General features: G+C 39.7%; 1 protein-coding gene across 4 annotated transcripts in view; it reads right to left on the bottom strand.

Moving 5' to 3' along the window:
- The window catches only part of TRIO (trio Rho guanine nucleotide exchange factor), a 269,887-nt gene that overhangs the window by 39,764 nt on the left and 208,815 nt on the right, over window positions 1-21,308 (bottom strand). For all 4 annotated transcript variants that reach the window (XM_042461739.1, XM_042461740.1, XM_042461737.1 and 1 more), the window contains exons 35-36: window positions 3,754-4,046; window positions 2,442-2,612 (exon numbers count right to left, since the gene is read on the bottom strand). In XM_042461739.1, the coding sequence (XP_042317673.1) occupies window positions 2,442-2,612; window positions 3,754-4,046 (464 nt within the window). The remainder of the gene's footprint in view (window positions 1-2,441; window positions 2,613-3,753; window positions 4,047-21,308) is intronic.

Here is a 21,308-nt window from a genome sequence, read left to right as displayed (position 1 = left end):
CTCATTGAAAAGAAAAGGAAAGCTCTGGAGTAGATAGCCCTCTGTCTGTGCACTGGAGCTCCTGTAACATATCTGGAGCTAGCCCAAAATGTTTTATTTGCAAAATAAGCAAATTAAAATAAAGACAGGAAAAATTCTAAGCAGTGCCTCAAAAGGTGGGGTGGGGGGCAGGGAGAAGATTTTTGTTCATCTGTTGGAATATTTCACGGCAGGTTCTACTGCTGTTCTATCCACTGTGGGAATCAATTTCACAGAGAAGCAGGAAATCCCCACTGCTATCCAGGATGTGGTTACCTTAACAATGATTAAGATCCTCAGGAGAGAACCACAAGAGTGCTGAGGAAAGAAACCAAAGCTGCTGAAAACATCTGCTTCACTGAGAAAGATGGCTTGTTGCCAAGAAATGTACTACGTAGTCAGAGGCTCACATTAAAAATTTGCCCCCAAGTCCCACACCACTAAATATGTTAGGCAGAACAGTAAATGCATACTATTAGAAGCAAGATCTTTTTTTTGAAGTGAGAATTTCTTTTATTTGCAAATAAATATTTGTCGCAGAGCTAAAGGAATACAGGAGTATGAGGCCTTGTGATGGCGAGATTGAGAGACAGAAGATAGACAAATAGGTAGAAATGGCAGAGACGGGGCGGGGAGAGAATTAAATCCTCTAATTTTTAGAAAACTAGAATCTGATTAACTAATCTGTTTCCAAATAGAATTCTAAGTGCTATGTATGCCCTAAATAGCTTGAGACTTGGCTATCTGAAAGATGGCATCTTCCTATATGAGTCTGCTCAAACCTGAAGAGCTTCAAGGAGGACCTTTCTCTTAGTCCCATCACTTCTCTATGGGAGCATGGAGACGGCTTTCTTCATGGCTGTTTCCAGGCTTTGCAACTCTCTCCCAAGGTAAATTAGGCTTACCTTCCTTGATGTCCTCTAATTGGCAAGTGATTTCCCCCCTATTCCAACAGAATTTCAAGAAATAAAGGGCATTTAATAGTATCCTGTTTTACCAACTTTTTTATTTATTTGCTTACATGGTTAATTTTAATCATAGTTTAACTGCATTTTAAAAATAAGGTGCATGTCTTTACCTATGTCTTTGTATATGCTTTTACCTGTATTTATTTCAATATATCGTATATACCTAGCTATAAGCCTAAAAATGTATGTCCAAAAATTGACCTCAAAATCCCAGGTTGACTTATTTATGAGTCAGTATGGTAATGTGATAGCAGCTCTTCCAGATTTCCCCATGTGGTTGGGAGAGAGTTCCTTTTTCCTCTTGAGTCAAGCAGAAAGAGTCTTAGGTGATTGACTGCTGTTAAACAAACAGAGTTCTTCTCCTGCCCCTGTTTGGGGAGTCAAGGTTGAAACCAAAGTTGAAATGCTGAAGCAAAAAGCCTCAATTAGAGTCCCCTTTGCTGTGTTCACACATACACACAATGAAGGAGCCTCCAAGTTTTGCCCATGACTTATCCACGGGTCATGACAAAATCCTTAATTTTGGTCCCCAAACCTGCCCTCAACTTAAACATAAGGTTGACTTACAGTCGAATATATATGATATATAAAACTCAACATATGAATAGTCTAGTCACATCTCCTCAAAGAAGAAACTCTGCACATGTGAAGTCATCTAATTTGAGATAAATGAAGAATTGGTGAATAGACTTTTTTTAAAAAAAGAAGACAGAAATGACTTTAGCATGTCACAGAGATTTAAGACAGAAACATGAGAGAGAACAGATATGTATGATGATATTTCTGAATTCCAGAAAGACACAACTGGTCATCTTTTCATATCCTTCAGAAGATTTTCCTCTTTAACAATTATTAGGATTCTATGGCTCTGGCTTACTGTTTTATTGTTGATTGATATTCTTGTTTTTTATTGTATTTTTGCTGCTGTCTTCTATCTGTTATATTTTTAATACCTGTTACATTGAAACTGCCTAAGGAGCCCAAGGAGCTAAGAACACACGACACACATGTGAAAAATAGATATGTATTACAGTGACATATGAATTTCTTTTGAAGATGCATGCATTATGGATGTGTACCAAGAGTATAATATGTGCACTGAGTACAGATGTCAGCTTTACAATGTTATCACTGAGGGATGAGAAGATATCCTGACAAAAGGCATGGATAAAGTTGGCTTATAACTTAGAGGCCAGAGAGGGCTAACATTTCTACTATTTGGAGGTAGGGCTTTGTTATCCTGGTATGGCTGTGCACCTTTTCAAGCCCTGGTAAAAAGAGAATAAATGATAGCAAAATGAAAAATTATGCAAAACCGCCATTCTGTTCCAAGAATATTCATTTGGATATGCCCATATTTCTCTGTCATGTTCTGGGATCTGACATTGCTGGCTTTGAACACTAGATACACAATATGCTGCCATGGGTAGAAGTCTTCTTTTTCACTGCATTTACCTTGTCATCCTGTGAGTCTGGCTGGAGTAGACTGTGCTGCTGAATTGCCATTGGAGGTGGAAGTGGCACAGCATCAGCACCTTCTTCACCTTCTTCCTCTCCACAGCTCTGCATGCCTGATGAGGATGACTTGGAGAGCGTACCACTGCTCAAGCCTTCATTTCGCCCTCTCTGCAAATATAATGATAATAATACTTATGATTTATACAGTGCTCTACCTGGTGTTGAAAGTGTCTCATAGAGACTACCTCAGCAACACTTACGACAGGCCTATATAGTAGTATACTATTCACACGTTAAAATGCTCAGGCCTGAGAGCTTTCTGTAGAGCCTTCTACTCTCCTAGTATTTATTATGTGGCAAATTCAGCTCATTTTAGCTCCTTGGTGAATGAAGCAAGACTTCTACTTCGGTCATGGAAGAAACACATTAATTGCTGATCAAAACAACAAAGAGAGATGAAGTCCCCAATATAGTGCCCCTGTGGTTTACTGGTCAATCCCTGATGACTGACCATATCTGGTAGGATTCGAGTTTAATCATACACTTGTTATCAATATGGCCAAGATTATTTAGCTGAACTATGGTACTGTTATGTGCAGTGTCAATATGGTAAGTCAAAGCTTATGTCTCCATGTCAAAACCATTAATAATAAGAGTAATAACTCTAAAACATATGTGGTAAACTTTAATCCTAGATCTTTTCCTGCTGTTACTACCCCTCCTTGAATCTTTGTTGGCTGAAGTTAGTTAACAGTTATTTTTACTGACCTTCTGTCTCAGTTCTGCAGGACCTCAGAATAAAATACTGTATCAAATATTATTGATGAGGGTAGCAATGACAAAGTGCAAATGTTCCCCAACAGTTAAGTTGTTCCACATTATTCTCTCTATTTACCATGAAACAGAGTAAACAGAAATGGAACAACACATTTTGAGGAATGAAAAGAGCCAGATGTGGTTGTTTATGGAATAGTGCTGTAGAAGATTTAGCAAACAAATTGCTTGCTAAAGGTTTTGGCAGCAACTGAAAACAAAAAAATGTCTTTGCTTATAGAAAAAGTGACTCAAACACAGTGGTGCCCCTGCATGCTTTATACAGCTCCCACAATCCCTTTCCATTGGTCAAATTGACTGGCAATCCCTCACCCTACGGGGTGCAAGCTGAGTCTTCTCTGAAGAAAAAAATAATAATCAGATAAGGAGCTGTAACATTCTATCTCAATTGCCTGTACATAGCTAGCATTCCAATTTAATAACTGGGCCACCATCAACATCAGCATAAAAGATTACTACTCGTGAACACACATACCTCTTCTATGGTTTCATCTTGTGGTGTAGCAGCACTGTCATCAGAGTCCTTCTGAGAGCCAGTGTCAGCATTCTTCCGGACTTCTCGACTCTTCTTATGTTTATGGGCCAGTTTCTTCACATGGCCATCTGCTTTTCCACTGCTAAGTCGCCTCACTGGGCTAGTGAGCCATTTCCTCAGGGTGTTGCCGGGACGCTTTGGGCCCGGGGAACTCTGTGCCCCAATCATATGGGGCTGGAGTGATGTTACTGAGGCAGGAGGGCTGGCATCATTGCTGGAAACTGAAAGTGAATCTGAAAAGACAAATAGAGGAACATTTTAGGTAGAAGGGGAAAAAATGAAGGAAAAATCCCCCACTTATCAGCAACTGAAAGACATCTAGAGCGAAAACATGGGCAACAGTGACACTGAGACTGAATTTGTCGACACTGCCCATGAACGTCCCGATGTAAGTACTCAGCTATTAATTCAGACTGTGGCCACTATACCACCATATATTGTTACCTGCTAATGTATCAACCAGCAACCTTGTGGGTCCTAGGAAAAGTACCTATGCTGACACTAATGAGTCCCAAGCAGATCTGATGTTTGAATTCTGTACACTATCATTTTAATTTATATGGGTGAAGATACTGGGGAATGAATCTCATCCATGCTCGCCTAGTAACCATATGTGAATTGATAAGAGGCTGATTTTGATTAGTAAAGTAATTTCTGTGCCCACCCCATCTCGACCGCAAGTTGTATATAATTCAAAAACACTTAGTCCGCTTCATAATTCATCTACTACTACACACCAGAAGATGTATGACACATCTTCTCGTGTTATTTGTACATCACACTGCAAGTGGCACATCATTAATGCACACAATATCATGCCGACTAACAACTGAACAATACAATACAATAGTAAGGGAATGAGGTCTTATATTCATTGATATAATGCCAATGATTCTCAGTCTTGTGCCACTTTAGATTCGCAAAGGCGACTCAAATGACTGAGCCATTCCCTCCATTAACACCACCCTTGTTTCCTGGACATAGAACCACCACATGAGAGAGGAGGGTTTTAGCCAACTTTTGACATATGGCACATAGTCATGGCCAGAAGCTGGATGGCCATCTGTTGGGGATGCTTTGATTGAGATTTCCTGCATGGCAGGGGGTTGGACTGGATGGCCCTTGTGGTCTCTGCCAACTCTATTAGTCTATGATTCTATGAAAGCTGTTCTCCAAATTCTTTTCCCTGTATAATTTAGGTAATCACAGCATAATGGCCTAATTTCTCCTACATAATTTATTTTTTGCTTTAAAAATTATTTTGTAAAATTTATTTATGCCTTATGAGTGACAGAGAAGGATATAATGCTATAAAGGGCAGTGAATCTCTCCCTAATCCACTAGAAATCTCAATCATCCTCCCCACTGTCTTCTGAGACTGCAACAGGCACTGTAATCTGTCATCTTCCAACTGTAATCTTTACATGCATAACAGCAAGAAATTCAATGGTTTTCTTAAAAGATAATAATAATAATAATAATAATAATAATAATAATAATAGGTTTTATTTATATACCGCCCAATCACTGGGAATCCGAGCGGTTTACAATAGAGGGGATAACAGACAGTTCCCTGCCCACAGGCTTACAATCTAAAAGACACGACACAAAAGGAAAAGGGAATGGTGAGGGGGGGAGGGAATCAGGTCCAGCATTCTTCTCTCCCTCTGAGGCCTGGACCAAGGCAGATGGACCGGAGGGAGGGCTCTTCTTCTTCAGGCTAGCCCCTGATGGAACTGGGCCAGCCTTCTCTCCCCCTCAGAGGCCGAAAGATGACAGTTAGGGAGGGAGGAGCCTCCTTCTTCAGGCTAGCCCCTGATGATACTGGGCCAGCCTTCTCTCCCCCTCAGAGGCCGAAAGATGACAGTTAGGGAGGGAGGAGCCTCCTTCTTCAGGCCAGTCCCTGATGGTACTGGGCCAGCCTTCTCTCCCCCTCAGAAGCCGATGAATTAATATTTTACAAAACTTAATTATATGCCCAAAGTAATACCCTCAGCATCACTGTTAAATACAATCCTCTTTTGGAGGTGGGGAAGGGTGAGAAAGGATCATGACAATGCATTGCATTCTGAAAATACGATCTCCAGCATTTATATAAAGCTTGATAAGCAAACTGATTACATAGTTATTGCTGTACTGGATCTATTTTAAAGTCCTATGAATTTTCATGAAGATGCGCAGCTATTCTCTTACTTCCCATTCAGAAGATGATAAGCATCTTCTTCCCTCTAAGTCTTCAAATGGAACTTATATCCATCCAAGCTTAGCCAAAGATATTGTCCAAGTTCATAAAAACAGTCATAAATACAGACACCAGATGAGCCTTTGGGACTCTCTTACCCTTTTATCAGATTACTCAAGGGTTCACTTTTGTTTAGACTATCCATAAACCCTCCAAGGGATAATTTACTGCTCTCTTCTTAAGCCTGAAGTATAGCTCCATATGTGCCTTTGCTAATGGAGGTCGAAGTTCATATAAAGTCCACAGAATTTTTTTTTTAAATATGAAAAAAGTATGATAGACAAGCTGTGACCACAATGATGACAAAATATTTCTAGCCAAGCAACTGACACCATTAACCCACTCAACCTAAAACTAAAAAAAATCTAGTTTTGACCATCTGTAAATAGGGGTTTGTTTTAAAATTAATCATGCTCTGTCTCCTGAAGAATGAAAGGTACCTAGTTCAGATTGTCTTGTTCATTTCCAGTCCAGACAACTTTAATTTTTAAGGTAATGCCAGAGACTACAAAGAAAACCTATTTGTTCCCATGGAAATATATCAGCAAATTAATCAGATTTAATAATTTTCCCACAACTAAATGTTCCCCTAGACAAACACACCACACATAGGCACACTTTCTATTAACCAAGGGAAAAATGTAATTCATATAGGTTAGGGTTGTCATTCATGCTGTTGCAGCATAACTATCTGCTATTGGAAATAAATTTAATACTAAAAATGGGAGTGGCAACCTGCTATTCAAAAGACAAAAAAAAGCTGGTATTCAAACTTCCTGGACTTATGTCATTTGCCCTTCCTTTGTTATCTCACTGGTATAGTGTAATGAAGAGAAAACACAGCTTAGACAAAGAGCTATGAAGTATACTTGGGGTGGAGATGTTCTTCTAAGTATTTGCATCAAAACACAATCTATGTTTCAGGGTTGTGCTGAATGATGTTTTCTGATCAACTGCTGAGCTAATCTCCTTGGTGTGATGCAAACAATGGGTAACTCATATACAATATGTTCCACAGATGATTTAGAAGAACATTGCATGTTTTTTACCATATTGTAATGTGATACAGCCAGTGATACAAAGGGAGACCATAAGATCAGGTTGCACGCAGCTGGCAAGAAACTCTACTGGCCACAGTATACACTGTCAGGAAAGGCTACAATTCAGGAGAGGTTACCCAAGATCATGTCCCGCTCACCTGGCAAAGGACTGGATTACTATACCTCATCTGTAGACGTGGACAGCCAATGGTCACACATTGAAACACACCTGTTAAACTTTACCCCTAAATTTTGGTGACACACCATGGCTAAGGCTTCAAAACCAACAGTGGTTTAATAATGGTTTAACACAGGTGGTGGTGGTGGTGGGGAGGTTTTACAAAAACACCACTGGGGAAAACTTCCCACAGAACCATTTCCTCCATAAACTTCATGTCAATTCAAGAAAAGCATATGGAGGCCATGGTATAGTCACATTTGTTGCCTAATTCATACCATGTCTACACAGGGATCTGTAATTATCCAGGCCTTCCTGGGTCTATACATTTGACAGAAACATCATGTAGCAGCTAAGAGTACAAATAAGGGAGTCAGCCAAGTTCCAGTCTTGTGTGGAGAAGGAGCTCACCAAGTTCTCACCAAGTGAGAACAGACAAACCATTAACTCTCAACCCAGGCCAGCATTCTATCTTCAATATGAGAATAAACTGCTAGCAAATTTTACATGGCTATAGCAAAAGTTGCACAGAACATATGAGAAGTGCCTTAAAAAAATCTAAACTGATAAAATAAATGTTAGATGCTATTGTACTGCCCACATATGCAATAAAATAAGAAATGGCTACTTGTCACACCTCAAGATATACAATGTAGATCTTCACATGTAACAAGCAGCTATTGCATGTTCTGTTGCAAATTTCTTGTTGTCATTTGTTGTTGTTTTCCTAGCAAAATTTAATGGGAAGATGTTTGTTGTTGCCTTCCTCTAAGGATGAGAGTGTGACTTACCAAAGGCCACCCGGTGGGTTTCCATGGCTGAGTGGGGATTCAAGCCCTGATCTCCTGGAGTCCTAGTCCAACACTTAAGCCACTACATCATGCAAGCTCTCATTACACCATGCGGTTTCACATATAGTCAGTATAACCAGAGATAGAAAGGATACACCTTGGGTTGAGGGAAGGGAAGAGAAGTCAAGTGCTCAGAGGGCAAAGGATAATGGCTTCGATAGCAAAGGACATAATGGATTGGTGACTTCGTGGGAAGGCAGTGGTGATTTCGTGGGAAGGCAGTGGTTTATGTCTGAAACATTCAGTGGCATGATTTTTTTTTAATCATGCATGTAGTCAACATTTTGCCTGCCCCAGTCTACATACAAATTTCCCATATAAAATTGAAACTGATGTAGGAAGTGGTCCCCTTAGAAGTCTCTTACAGCTGAACTGTATAAAGCACTTAGGCACAAACATGTTGGACAGAAACCAACCTGAAGTCATTTCCTTTTTTGTTGACATGGGAAACAAGCCATTTTCCAACTCATAAGAAAAAGCCTTTTCTGTCCAGTTGAAATAATATTAAATTAACTGCAGGTTTAACTTGAACTCAAGCAGTGTTCAGTTATCTAGCCCATGACTATAGTTTCTCTTCTTCAGACAGTGTCTGATATCTTGAAAATCACACTGTAAGACTTGGCTTGATATCAGCTAAACAGAGCTGAGATAATGCAATGTAGTGCAGAAGTAGAGAACATGTGGCTCTCCAAATAAAGCTGCATTGTAGCTCTCAACAGCCCTGACCAGCAGCTAATGGTGAATGATAATGGAGGTTGCAGTCCAACAACACCTAGAGGACCATACACATCCCCTACCTAAAAAAGCAAACTGAGCCAGGTTCAAATGCCTACTTTGTGCTTACTGGCTCCATCTCTTTTTCTTGCTGTAGTACACTCCATTATACCTCACTAAATGTGTGGGTAGTGTACGTATACAATTATACTGCCCCATGCTTCTTGGAAATGGGATTTGAAAAAGCTGATAAATAAATGAGTTCTATGGCAATTCCAAGTAGCACATCTACATTTAATAGGCACAGATCCTGTTGGGGCATATCAAGGCTTGTAAAGTTTATCTCATTCCAAGCTCCATATTTAATGGTAACTGCTGTTAGATTCACGTATCATAGGAGAGTTCTTTGAAAACTAAATCTATCCAAGCATGCACACAGACAGATACGATTCTTAAGACTAGCCACGGACCATGGTAATTCCCAAATAACACATGAGAAAGCACTGGTGGAGAAATATAATATGCATAAGCAAAAGACTGTTGAAAACTATAAATGTGTCACTGGCTACTAGTCTTGGGCCCCATACAGACAGGCCAAAATAAAGCTGCTTCGAGTCACTTTGGAGGTATGCTGTTTAAATGATGCATGCGTCCCAAGAGGCCAGAAGCTGCACCAAAGCTGCGCTCCAGTCTTTAGGACTGGAGCATGGCTTTAGCATGGATTCCGGACTCTTAGGATACGTGCATCAGTTAAACAGCATACCTCCAAAGTGACCAGAAGCAGCTTTATTTTGGCCTGTCTGTATGGGGCCTTGGTCACCATGTATTACTCTTCTGATTACCAGATACAGTATAGAGCTCAATCAGATGGCAGTTAATCATCTTCATGTCCTTTTTATGGGCTTTTCACGTGTATTAACAGACACAAAAAATATTGTGAACTAGACCTTGTCTCTGATTCTCCAGCAATGCAAAACGTATGTTCAACAGAAGCGCAAGGGGTAGGAATATACCTGTGGCCTTTAAAGCCCCTCAGTTTTGACCTATCATAGACAAGCAAACACACACCACACATGGAGCGAGCGAGTACACAAGCAAATGGTGAAGTGCTCAAGTATACCATGTAATACTTTCTAAAAGCCAGATGCTACATATATACTATATGGGGTTGCTGAGCTGAGTAGTCCCTGGAGACATGCATTACACCCAACAGATCAAGCCATCTGACATCATGAAATGGCTGCATTACTGTACTTAGGGGCACTGTGGCACCCTCTCCCCTGGGGCATGAATGACAGCTGGAGCTAATCAATGAAGAGAGAAAACAAAGGAGGACTATTTCATACACAATCAAGGTGACCTCCACTTTGCCATGGCCAAATCTGTTTGATCACCTAGTACAGCTAAGAGATACAAGTCTAACATATTTTAGGCGAACACATAAAATGTCTCCATTCTATACTGTGCCTATATATGCATATATGTATGTATCTCTCTCTGTGTAATACATGTGAACAAGTCTGACAGCCAACGATCTAAGAGAGATATTTGCTTTCTGATTCAAGGGGAAACAAACAAACAAATGAAAAGCTCCCTGTTGGATATTTTGGCTGGAATCTGGTTGAGGAATTCTGCTGGTGGAAATGTCTCCTTTCCTTTCCAGCAGCTCCCTCTTATCACTGTAGTTACCAGCTATTTGTTATTTAGGAGCCTGCTTTTATATAGTGATCTAAACCTAAACAGAAAAGAGACCTGTGTTTCTGGCTTTTGACTAGTCATATTGCAGGAACTAGAAGGCATTTGCATGTATTGCCTCTCTACCCTATTCTCACCAGTATTAAAGGCAGGCAAGAGTACAAAAGAACTGAGCTATGGAGAGAGAAAGAATTAACAAAGTACACGTTAACATGTTGCAAAGCAACTGCCACATCTCTCCCCCCTCAATATCCCAGATGTACTTTTATGAGCTCCTAACCTTCTCAGTGTAATAATCCCATTCTTAAGAGGAAATGGAACTTCAACTCTTTCCCCAAAACAGAATGCTTGCCAAAGTACAGGAGAAAAAAAAAAAAAAAGAAGGGAAGAAAGAATCACTCATGTTGCGAGTATCGAAGAACAAAGGGTCCCCACATTACCAGATCAGGCATCACTTTATATGTTATTGTTAATATAGCCAAGGTAGTCCTTGTTCCAGACTGGAAACAGAGCTTTGGGATTTGTACAGATATGACTGAAGGTTTTCTTCTGGCAAAATATCTTTTTACTACAGGACCTGTTTAGCATGACTGTGCCAAGAGTGCCATTTTAAGCATATGTTATTTTTGGTATTCCTGCATTTTGCAATTTCAGGTCATGATGTTTTCTGATCAACTGTGGTGTTGAGGGCAGAGTAAGAAAGAAGATGCAACCCACTGTAGTTTTTTTTTAACTGAATTATTTCTTACCCCCCTGGCTAACAGCATTTTCCTAAACATGTCAAATGAAGTTGTTGCTGCAGCGTGTATGGGTACAGCCTTTATCGAAATAATATCAACACCCTCCCCCAATAAGGACAAACATAAATAAAAAGGGCATTGCTATTTTGCTTTAAACCCAAAATTATCTAACATTTTAGGCTGCTTCAAGTGATACCTTTTAAAAGATTATACATTCAATTATTTTCAGTATGTAAAACATGAATGCCAACTAACAGAAGTATCATTGTTTTTATTGCTAATGTTGCTGTTCTTTCACTCCCTAGTCTAGACAACACAGTTTTATGATCAGACTATGGAACTCTCTTCCACTGGAGTGTAGTTGGCCCCTGCTATGCTCTCTCTCTACCAATAGACAAAGACTTTTTTATTTAGATAAGTCTCTGATTCTTAAATAATATAACAGAAGGGTGTTTGAAAGTGGTGTGCTGTATCTTATCTTTTAAATTATGCTTTAAAGTGTTTTTAACTGTTTTTAACCATGAGTGTTTTTAACAGAATTGTTGTTCATTTTTCAACTTTTATAAAACAATATTTTCCCTGATTTTTTTCAAGATTATTTGAACCTGCTCCCATGCCAGAAGAAAGCTACAGCAAAACAAGTAAGTAAGTAAGTAAGTAAGTTGTGAATCAAAGAAATACCCAGTACATTTAATGGTAACTTTAGCTCTTTCTCTATCATGTAATATACACCATTACCTTATCTATACATTCATTTATATACAGCACATAAAATGCACAGTACTTTAAAGAATTAAAATAGAAATCATGTACTGGTAAGTTAGTATGCTTCATTTGGAAGCATTAGTAATCTATTCCTTGGGGCTCTACCAGGATCTCTTATCAACATTTTGTGCTTCTGCATTCTCCTCCTGAAACACACAAAAGAACAAAAGATCCACTTCTAAACCAGTGGGGAATATTAAGGGGCAACAAACCCACAAACACACTTATTCTGCAATAGTCATGATGAAGTCACTGGGATTAATCTGGAGGAAGTGGTTTCAAGGCAATGGCCAATATACAGCTGAAAGAATGAGGTAGGCTAATGACTACATTCAAATACTTGATGGGGTGACTCTTTTTGGGGGGAGAACTTTCAAGAATGTTAGCTTTCTCAATACTCATCCAGCTTGAATGTTCGATCATGGAGGGAAAAAAGCTTATCTTCTAAGGTCCTCTTCTCCATATCAAATGCCTGGCATGAAAGCGATGGTGGACCTCCTTCTCAGGCTGAAGAACTAACGCACAAAGACCTGGGTCTTTTAGGTAGAGCTAATAGAGTATTGTCCTAATGACTCCAAGGTCAAAAGTTGGGCCTATGAAATACAAGGTTGTTAGCAGCCAGGCAGACTAGGATTGGGAAACATTTATGTGGGAGAGAGGTTTTCTTCTCCTATGCACTTCCCCCAGTGTGGGTCACCCCATATCTCAAGTTGGTGTTAGCTCAGTGGGGAGAACTAGAATTTCTGTCTTAAGTGCCTTCTTAAAGGCATCTAAGGTGGTAATAAGACGGATCTCCTCCGGTAGGCTATTCCACAATTTAGGGGCCATAGCGGTGAATGCTCTATGGGAAGTTGTCATTAACTTGATCTTATGGTATTCTAGTAAATACTTCCCGGTTGTTCTGAGAGCGCGGGGCAGATTGTGTAGGGAGAGGTGCTCCCACAAGTAACTTGGGCCCCCTTTTAAAAAGGGTTTTTTAAAAACTGTTTTGCATATACAGTGGGTCCTTGTTATCTGCTGGGGTTTGGTTCCAGGATGCCCTGCCCCATGGATAACAAAATCTGTGGATACTCAAGTCCCATTAAATACAATGGCATAATAAAATGGTGTCCCTTATATAAAATGGAAAATCAAGGCTTGCTATTTGGAATTTAGACTTTTTTTGGAATATTTTCAAGCTGTGGATGTTTGAATCCAAGGATAAAAAAAGTCATGGATAAGGAGGGCTAAGTGTATGTAGCCATCACTGATGATCTGGAGCAAATGTGTTAATTGACTCCATACAAAAGCACTGAGGTGAAAGAATGTGAACTTCAGATTTCCTCAATTTAATGATGCTGTCTGATTAGTAACAGCTTATTCATATTTGAGCTACCATTTCTTATCAATGACATGATGCTATATAGGCATGCTTGCATGAATTAGCCCTGAAGTATGCTGGAAAGAAATGATATTTAAAATGAATGGGTGAGAAGATGACAATGAGGGTCTGTCATCATATTCTAACCAGAACTTGTTTTAATCTCCCAGTAAGCATGACCATTGGCTGTGCTGGTTGGGGATTCTGTTAACTGTGGTCCAAAAACTAATGTTTACAAGCTCTGATTGTAACTCAGACTGCAAATGTTTATCAGGGTGGGCCCACGTACCTTTTAAAACTCTGAAAATAATTTAAACATTATCAGACAATTTCAACTGTAACAGAACATTCTTCTGTATACTGAAAGCCACATGTCCTTTCAGTTATTTATTTGGACACTCTTTCTAATGTAGACGCATAAAAATAGGGATTTTACTTTAAAACTTAGGGCTCCCAAAATGAGATTTCAACAGTAGCTTCCTATTTATGAACCAGGCACAAAAGTGCTCAAAAGGTCCCCACTGAGAGGTAGGAAAGAAAATGGGGCCTGCACTGTATTAACCACCAGACATGCCTCTCTACAGCACCCAGATGTGCTCTGTTCCAGGAGAGGTTTTGCAGCCCATTGTTCTGGCCGACTCTGGTGTGGGTCTAAAGCAACACATTTAACAACTTCCATCTGTGCCACAAAGGCCAGGGCTACATGCTTCTTTCAGAATTGGCTCACATCCAAGAGTTACACCACTCTGTCAGCTACATGGGTTAGTTTGCTGCATTCCAGCATTCACCCTCTTTTCCTGAGCGCCCTTTCCCAGCAATCATTCCATGGTAATACGATCCACAAGAATGAAGAGAAAGGATATATTACATACGTGCACAATTGTCAGAATGGATATGAATGTTAAGTAGGGAGTGAGAGAAAAAAGTTCATTTTAGTGCATAAGGTGTCCCAAAGCACAACCAGAATCAACTGTTCCAATAAAATACAGAGCATATTACTACCATGGGAGCTGGACATGAGTCAAATCTATATCTTTCTCTCTCTCTCTGTGATCATCAGAGCTACCAGCTCCCTCTGTTCAGCAGCTACCAGCTCTTCCACCATGGTGAAATGACACACACAATCCCAAATCAATGTAATGTAATGGCTGAGTGGTGTCCTGGGACTTGGGAGAGCCAAGTTCAAGTTCCGGATGAGCTGTTGAATTTGAGCTGATAGTTTGCTTTCAGGGTTTCTATGAGGCAATAGTGGAGAGGAAAGACAGCACATAAATGTAATGACTTAATGATCCTTGAAAAGACATAACCATGTCTCAGACTATGTTGGGGACTAGAGGAGGATTTGTTGTTGTGTGCCTTCAAGTATATTCTCCCCCCTAAGGTTGAAAGCAAGGTGACCCTATCATGGGATTTTGTTGGCAGGATTTGTTCAGAGGGGGTTTGCCTTTGCCTTCCTCTGAGGCTGAGTGCTACATGCCCAAGATTACCCAGTGGGTTTCCATGGTTGAGTGGTGATTCAAGAACTGGTCCTCAGTATCAGTCCAACACCCAAACCACTACGCCATGCTGGCTCTCACAGTAGGATACTGGAATGCATTTTGACTATAGGGACCAGATACACTGAATTAGAGGTGCAGCTCCTTGAAATAATAGCATGCACTCCAAATCTGGCAAGGATAGTCCAGATTAATGTTCTGTGGTCCCACTTTTCCAGCTCCTTTTAAAGCATTTCAGTTTCATTCTCTCCCTCCCACTTTCCTCCTTTGTCCTCAGCTTAGTTTAATTACTACAAAGAGAGTCCAAAGTATAAAACTAGTTTGCACTCAGTTAACTCAGTGAGGGGAAAGACAGAATCTTGCCCTTCCCAGTAGACCCAGACAAAGGAAAACCTCCACAGCTTCTCCCAGTTTGTGTGTTTTTCCTCATCAATAACTTTTACCATCTTGACTACATTCTGATGTTGCTTATCCACAGTCAAAGCTTTCATCTGTAAAATGTTGGAGGTTATTAACAGTCACATGGATAGGTACTTCAGTGCTTCAGAATGTGTGCAACCTTCATATGTGTATCGTCATATCTAGAATGAGGTGGCTATAGCTTACTTGCATCAACCTCTATGAATATACACTCAAGTAGGATTAAATTACTAAATACTGTATAGGGAAATTTGAAATCTTCTCTTGTAATTTCACCAACGTGGTGCCCTCAAAATATGGTTGGATTTTCATATATATTATTCCTTGTCTTTATAGTTCATCAAATAAATGGATTCATTTGAATCGTTAAGGAGGTAAAAAGAATTCCTATGATGGCACTGAGGGATACACTTCTTATTATTGTAAAATACTCAACATAGTTATAACATGAGGAAGTTACACAAGCAAACCAGCAATTCTGTACTCCAGTGATCCTTAGAGGTAAAGTATTTCCCCCCTAACTATGAAGTTAAGTCTTTTGCGGATGATTAGCACTCTGAAATGATATATTTGGCTACCTTCCACCAATATTTCATGCATTTACTTGTAGCTGCTTACATCTGGGGCAAAAGTTTCTCTTTTCTATATTTCCCTCCCCACCCTTCTTTCCTTTCTCCAGAAACAGCAATGGCTTGCTTGCCCTTTTATTTTAACATCACTACAGCATAATAATCAAACCATAAAGATTTTTAATCTAGATTTTAAAACTGGCTTCAATTTTAGTACTCTACGAAGAATTTTAGTGAAAAAACATGCTTGTTCCCCAGCTATTCCACACATTTCAACATTGCAAAGCGTGATTTAGTCACTACAGATGTCTGGGGGAAAGTCAAATTGAAAGGTTCTGTTGGTTTTAAATGGAAGTTCCATGGATCACATGGAGGTCATATCTTCCTAATTTCAATACACATGTAATATGTGAAAAAGTATTCAATCAGTTTTTAGTTAATAATCTCATAAATATTCCTGTTGACTTGCCACCAGAGCATCTTCCAGAAGTTCTTCACAGACCAAAAAGAGACAAGGAAAAACACAGAAGCTTCCTATCAGGTGGCTCAGCAGCCCTAGTTTACTACTGGAATTATGAAATATTTGCTAACCATAACTTGAGGTATAAATAGGTAAACCACAGAGTGGGTTTTTATTTGTTTCCACCAATATTTGCAGTAATTAAATATATCTGCAATAATTATTACTAAAATTTGGAGGTTTTGAAACCCAGTCCAAGTAACAAGGATTAAAGAATGAAGTAAATATCAGTGCATAAAAGGTGTCTTTGCACTGTCACTATTGTAATTTCATCTGTAGCACATTGGTTCATTGGTCAAAAGAAAAAGATTTAAGATAATGATTGGTGCATTAAAGAAGTTCTCTCTTATAATTTGTTATAATTTGTTTTCTAAACTTGCATTTCCCACCTTAGCCTCCTCAAAAATCCAGTATGATTCAAACCTCTATCAAAAAACAAGGTGCATACATGTGCTCTTGATCATGACCAGTATGTGCATGCTACAAGCCTAGGTTAGCAAATATAGAAGGCAATTAAATGTGCTCATCTACCTGGTTTAGTACAGTACCTATCCCAGTGGCACAGCAGTCTGTAACATCTGAGAAACATTTCTGCTAAGTAGTGCAGCTAGAAAGAGGTAAGACGTTCCTCGGGAAAGACTACTCTATTTCAGGAGCTGCAATTCACTATGACCAGTACTGTAATAGCCACACAATTTTCACCAAATATAAGCAGAACACTTGCACTATATCTAAGAATAAAAGGAAAAGTATATGCTAGGTTCTTCATCTGGGACATTCATTAGATATCTGTCCCACAGTGTCTTATTAATTGCTAATTCATTCCTGGGGATGTTGGCATACAAACTCCACATCCTGTAAAACATACATTTATAGAAACATACTTAGGAACAAAATATACATGTTAAAGTTGGTATGTCACACATCCTAAGGGTATCTGGAGCCTGTTCCTAGGAAACATAAAATGACCTAAAGACATTTTAGTCAAACTCAATGACAATGGATTCAAGAAGTTAATTCAAAGCTTTTAATGCAAATCCTTCCAACTTCTGTTTACTAGACAACATTCAAGTATATCCACATCTTTCACAGACACAGACACAGACACACACACACTCTACAAATCTTAATAGTCTACATTCATTTAATGAGGTTTTATCAATAAACAAAATCAGTTATCTATTTGAAGTAACTCAGTTTAAGTTTAGGCAAATTAAACATTGTCTATTCATTCCCTGAAAATAAACTCTTTTTGGAACCAGTCAAGACATCTCATAATACTGAGAGTCATGAATAGTCTGGTAAAGATGGAAAATCTGGTGCCATTTGTTTCGTGATTCTTGTGATAGTGTGCTGTAAAAAAAATTAAGTTGGCACTAATATTTTAAATGAATATATCTATCTATCCATCTATCCCTATATTTTTAGTTTGAGACTGTATTTGATTGGCATATCTCATTTTCATATATCCCCACATATACTTTCTGGAGAAGATTTCAAGTTTTGTAAAGACAAAAAAAGCAACCCAGAACACCCTGGATTAATGCATCTTCCTCTCATCTCCCTTATTTCATGCACACAGCATGTGCCTTTATTCTGCTAGAGTTTAATATTATTTACAGTTACAGCAATGTAACATCTCCATTTCTTTCTTGTCAATTTCCCATTAATATATACAACAAATGAAAAAGATGCTATCTCTTCTAAAGACAAAATTCTAATTGGCTTCTCATTCTGTTTTCTAAGTATATTAGATCTCCCCTTTCTTTCCTTAAGCCTTTCGCTCATCAGGCTCAGGCTGAATTGTTCATTGAACACATCTGCTTCTGTAACGGGGGAAAAAGCTTTCTGTCCTGGCTCTGCTTCCACCAATATTTACCCCCCCCCCCGCTTGATACCTAAGTCCAGGATCCAGTATTTACAACTTCCAGGCTGTCCATTTCCACAGTATGGAGAATGAAGTGATTCCAGGGTGTCCACTTGCTCCACTCTGTTTGACATGGTATGCTGTGAGCTGTGGCAAAATTCTGTCCCGCACCTCTGCATACGCTCCCGAAAGAGGATTTTCGCACACAGCTGTTCTCCTTTTCACACTAAGAGCTTCCTAACCAAGAGTTGAAGGCAGAATATATTTAAGGCTTCAGCTTTTTAAAAGCCTCTTGTCTGAGCTTCAGCACAGAGACTCCCTTCAGGGGATGCTCTCCTCTGATTCACTGCCCAGCACAGTTCCAGATTTCAGGCTCACACGTGGGAATAGCCAGATGTGAGGGCTTATTCCTTACCGTAACTAGCCTAACTGACGTTCAGGCAAATTCTTACTCAGCTCATTTGTCCCTGTGAGGAGTCTGCTGCTCAGTTACTAACACTTCTAATACTGTACTTCACATTCTGAAGAATGAGGGGCCAGTCCATCAAGCAGTGAGGCTTTCCATTTACCTAATATGATCAAAAGCATATTGCTAACTCACGAACTGGATGTGTGACATTCTCAAAATGAGTTAGGGATTACATGCCTGAAAACTGTGAATTGTGAACTTTTTTTGGCACTAATATCCAGTGACCACCAGAATGATGACAACCAGAATCTACATGTAAACAGAAGGGAGAAATTGAACCCCATTGTGAGAGAAAGGTGGGATATAAATCCTTGAAATAATAAAAAAAAATTATTTACAATACCTCACAAGATGAAATGACATGATTCCATTACTGTAGATCAGTGATGGTGAACCTTTTAGAAGCCGAGTGCCCAAATTGTAACCCAAAACCCACTTATTTATTGCAAAGTGCCGTGTCCCTCTGGCTTACCAGTAACAAACTCTGGCAAACTCTGTGCTGGGGCGACGGCACATGTGCCCACAGAGAGGGCTCTGGGTGCCACCTCTGGCATGCGTGTCATAGGTTAGCCATCACTGCTGTAGATGCTTACATATTTATTGCCCATCCCAATGCTGGTGATCATTTAAGAGTGAGAAAACGTAGTTCCCTCTCCTCTTCCTCTTAATAAAGTGTGCCTGCGCCATAAGCAGGTGCGCTATATACAGCTTTAACCTTATGCAGAAGGTCAAGCTGCAGTAAAATGAATGGCGAGCCCGCCCATGGCGCGGATGCCGCGCTGAAAGCAGGAACACTCCTCCATTGAAACTAATGTGGTTTGAGCTTACGCATTTTTCTTCATATGTGCTCTCCGGAATGGATCCCCGCATATGGGGAGGGCACACTCTACTTGCTTTAAGGCAGTGGTACTCAAAAATTTTACTCTTGAGACCCCCCCTTGACATCCACATGCAGACACTGTGCTCCCCCCAAGACTGTAATACAGTATATGAATAAAAATATTTTGTTTAGTGTGTACATTTTCATTCACATATTCATGTATATTCATATTTTAACATTTTATAAGGAAATAACATCATTCAAATCAGAACAGTTTTATTTAAGTTAATTCAATGTTCAACTCAATGCATGTGTAAATTTTACACATAAAAAGTTTGGGAGGTGGAGGAGGGATCAGATCCTCCAAGTCTATCCACCCCCCCTTTCAGCAAGTCTTTCCTAGCCTGGGTCCCGCCTCACCATTTAAGAACCACTGCTTTAAGGTAAAGCAATAATTTTGCCATTTTACAGAAACTTTTATACTCGAGATCCTTTTTCAAAGTTGTAAATTTAGGAAACTCATTCACAGAAAGAAGCATAAAATCACATATAACTTGTCAAATGCAACTACAGCATACTTGACCATATTGTTAGTTATAAAGACATATACTATGCATGTTGGGAGATGGTACTCAATAAGAGACACCTATTTTTACTAAAACTTTTTCAAACTGGATGCAACCATGAACATTCAAAAGAAGATGAACATTCAGAGAGGTTATTATACAACTTTTGTTGAACATACTTCCTTCAATTTTGCACTCTTCCAAATCAGAGATGGGCAAGCCATGCCCTCAGATGTTTCTGGACTTCAATTCTCATCACCCTTTGCCAACACAGCCAAAGTGGAAGGATGATGGAACCTGTAGTCCAGCTACATTCAGAAGATCAGAAGCTGTCTAAACCCTGTTGAGAAATAGTAAACTGGGATGTCTGAATCTGGCAACAATAAGTTATTAGTAATATCCAGTAAACTCAGTTCTTAAAACCAAAACATATGCAAGTTAAAAATGAACTTAAATGTGTGCATAAAACAGAGAAAGCATAGTCTACTCTGTCAAAGAGAGAGGAATAATAAGAATTTCTGCAATGTTCAATTGTTAATTCTTGTTAGGTTTTTCAGAAAAAGATAAACCTAAAGTCCAGGCTTTAAGGTTTATGGTAGTGGTGAGGAACCATTAACTTTCCTGATGTTTTAGACTTCAGCTCCTAGAAGACCCACCCAGCTTAGGCAATAGGTAATAAGAACTGTAATTTAAAACAATAGGGTTGTTCACATAGGCCAAAAGGCCTGGGTTCTCCCTGGCCTCTTGTCCTGTTTGGTTGATGCAGGCTAACACTCACCAACCGGATGCGGATCTGGATGATCTGGCCTGATCCCATCGCAAAAGGGCCTTAACGCAGAGTTTGCTATGAGTTTCTTGGAAACCCCGCAGCAAACCCTGGCTGATCAGATGGCCCCATGTGCCCCTTACCTCTGTCTATTGCTGCTGCAAGTCAGTAAATCCCCGCTGCCGAGTTAGACATGGAAACAGGTGCCTGGCCATGTGACTACAGCCAGGTGCCCTGTTTCCACATCAGAAACAGTGATGGGGTCTACTCGCAGCAACAATAGCCAGAGGTAAGAGGTGCACAACGGTAGCAGGTCCTGGTTCAGAGTGGGGACAGATGTGTAAACACTCGTCTGTCCCCACGTCAATCTGGGGACTGACTTGGGTTAACACCGGGGCCAGGGTAATATAGGCTGAG

This window comes from Sceloporus undulatus, chromosome 4, assembly GCF_019175285.1.
Source record: "Sceloporus undulatus isolate JIND9_A2432 ecotype Alabama chromosome 4, SceUnd_v1.1, whole genome shotgun sequence".
Taxonomy (NCBI): domain Eukaryota; kingdom Metazoa; phylum Chordata; class Lepidosauria; order Squamata; family Phrynosomatidae; genus Sceloporus; species Sceloporus undulatus.
This window is presented reverse-complemented; position numbering and strand designations above follow the sequence as displayed.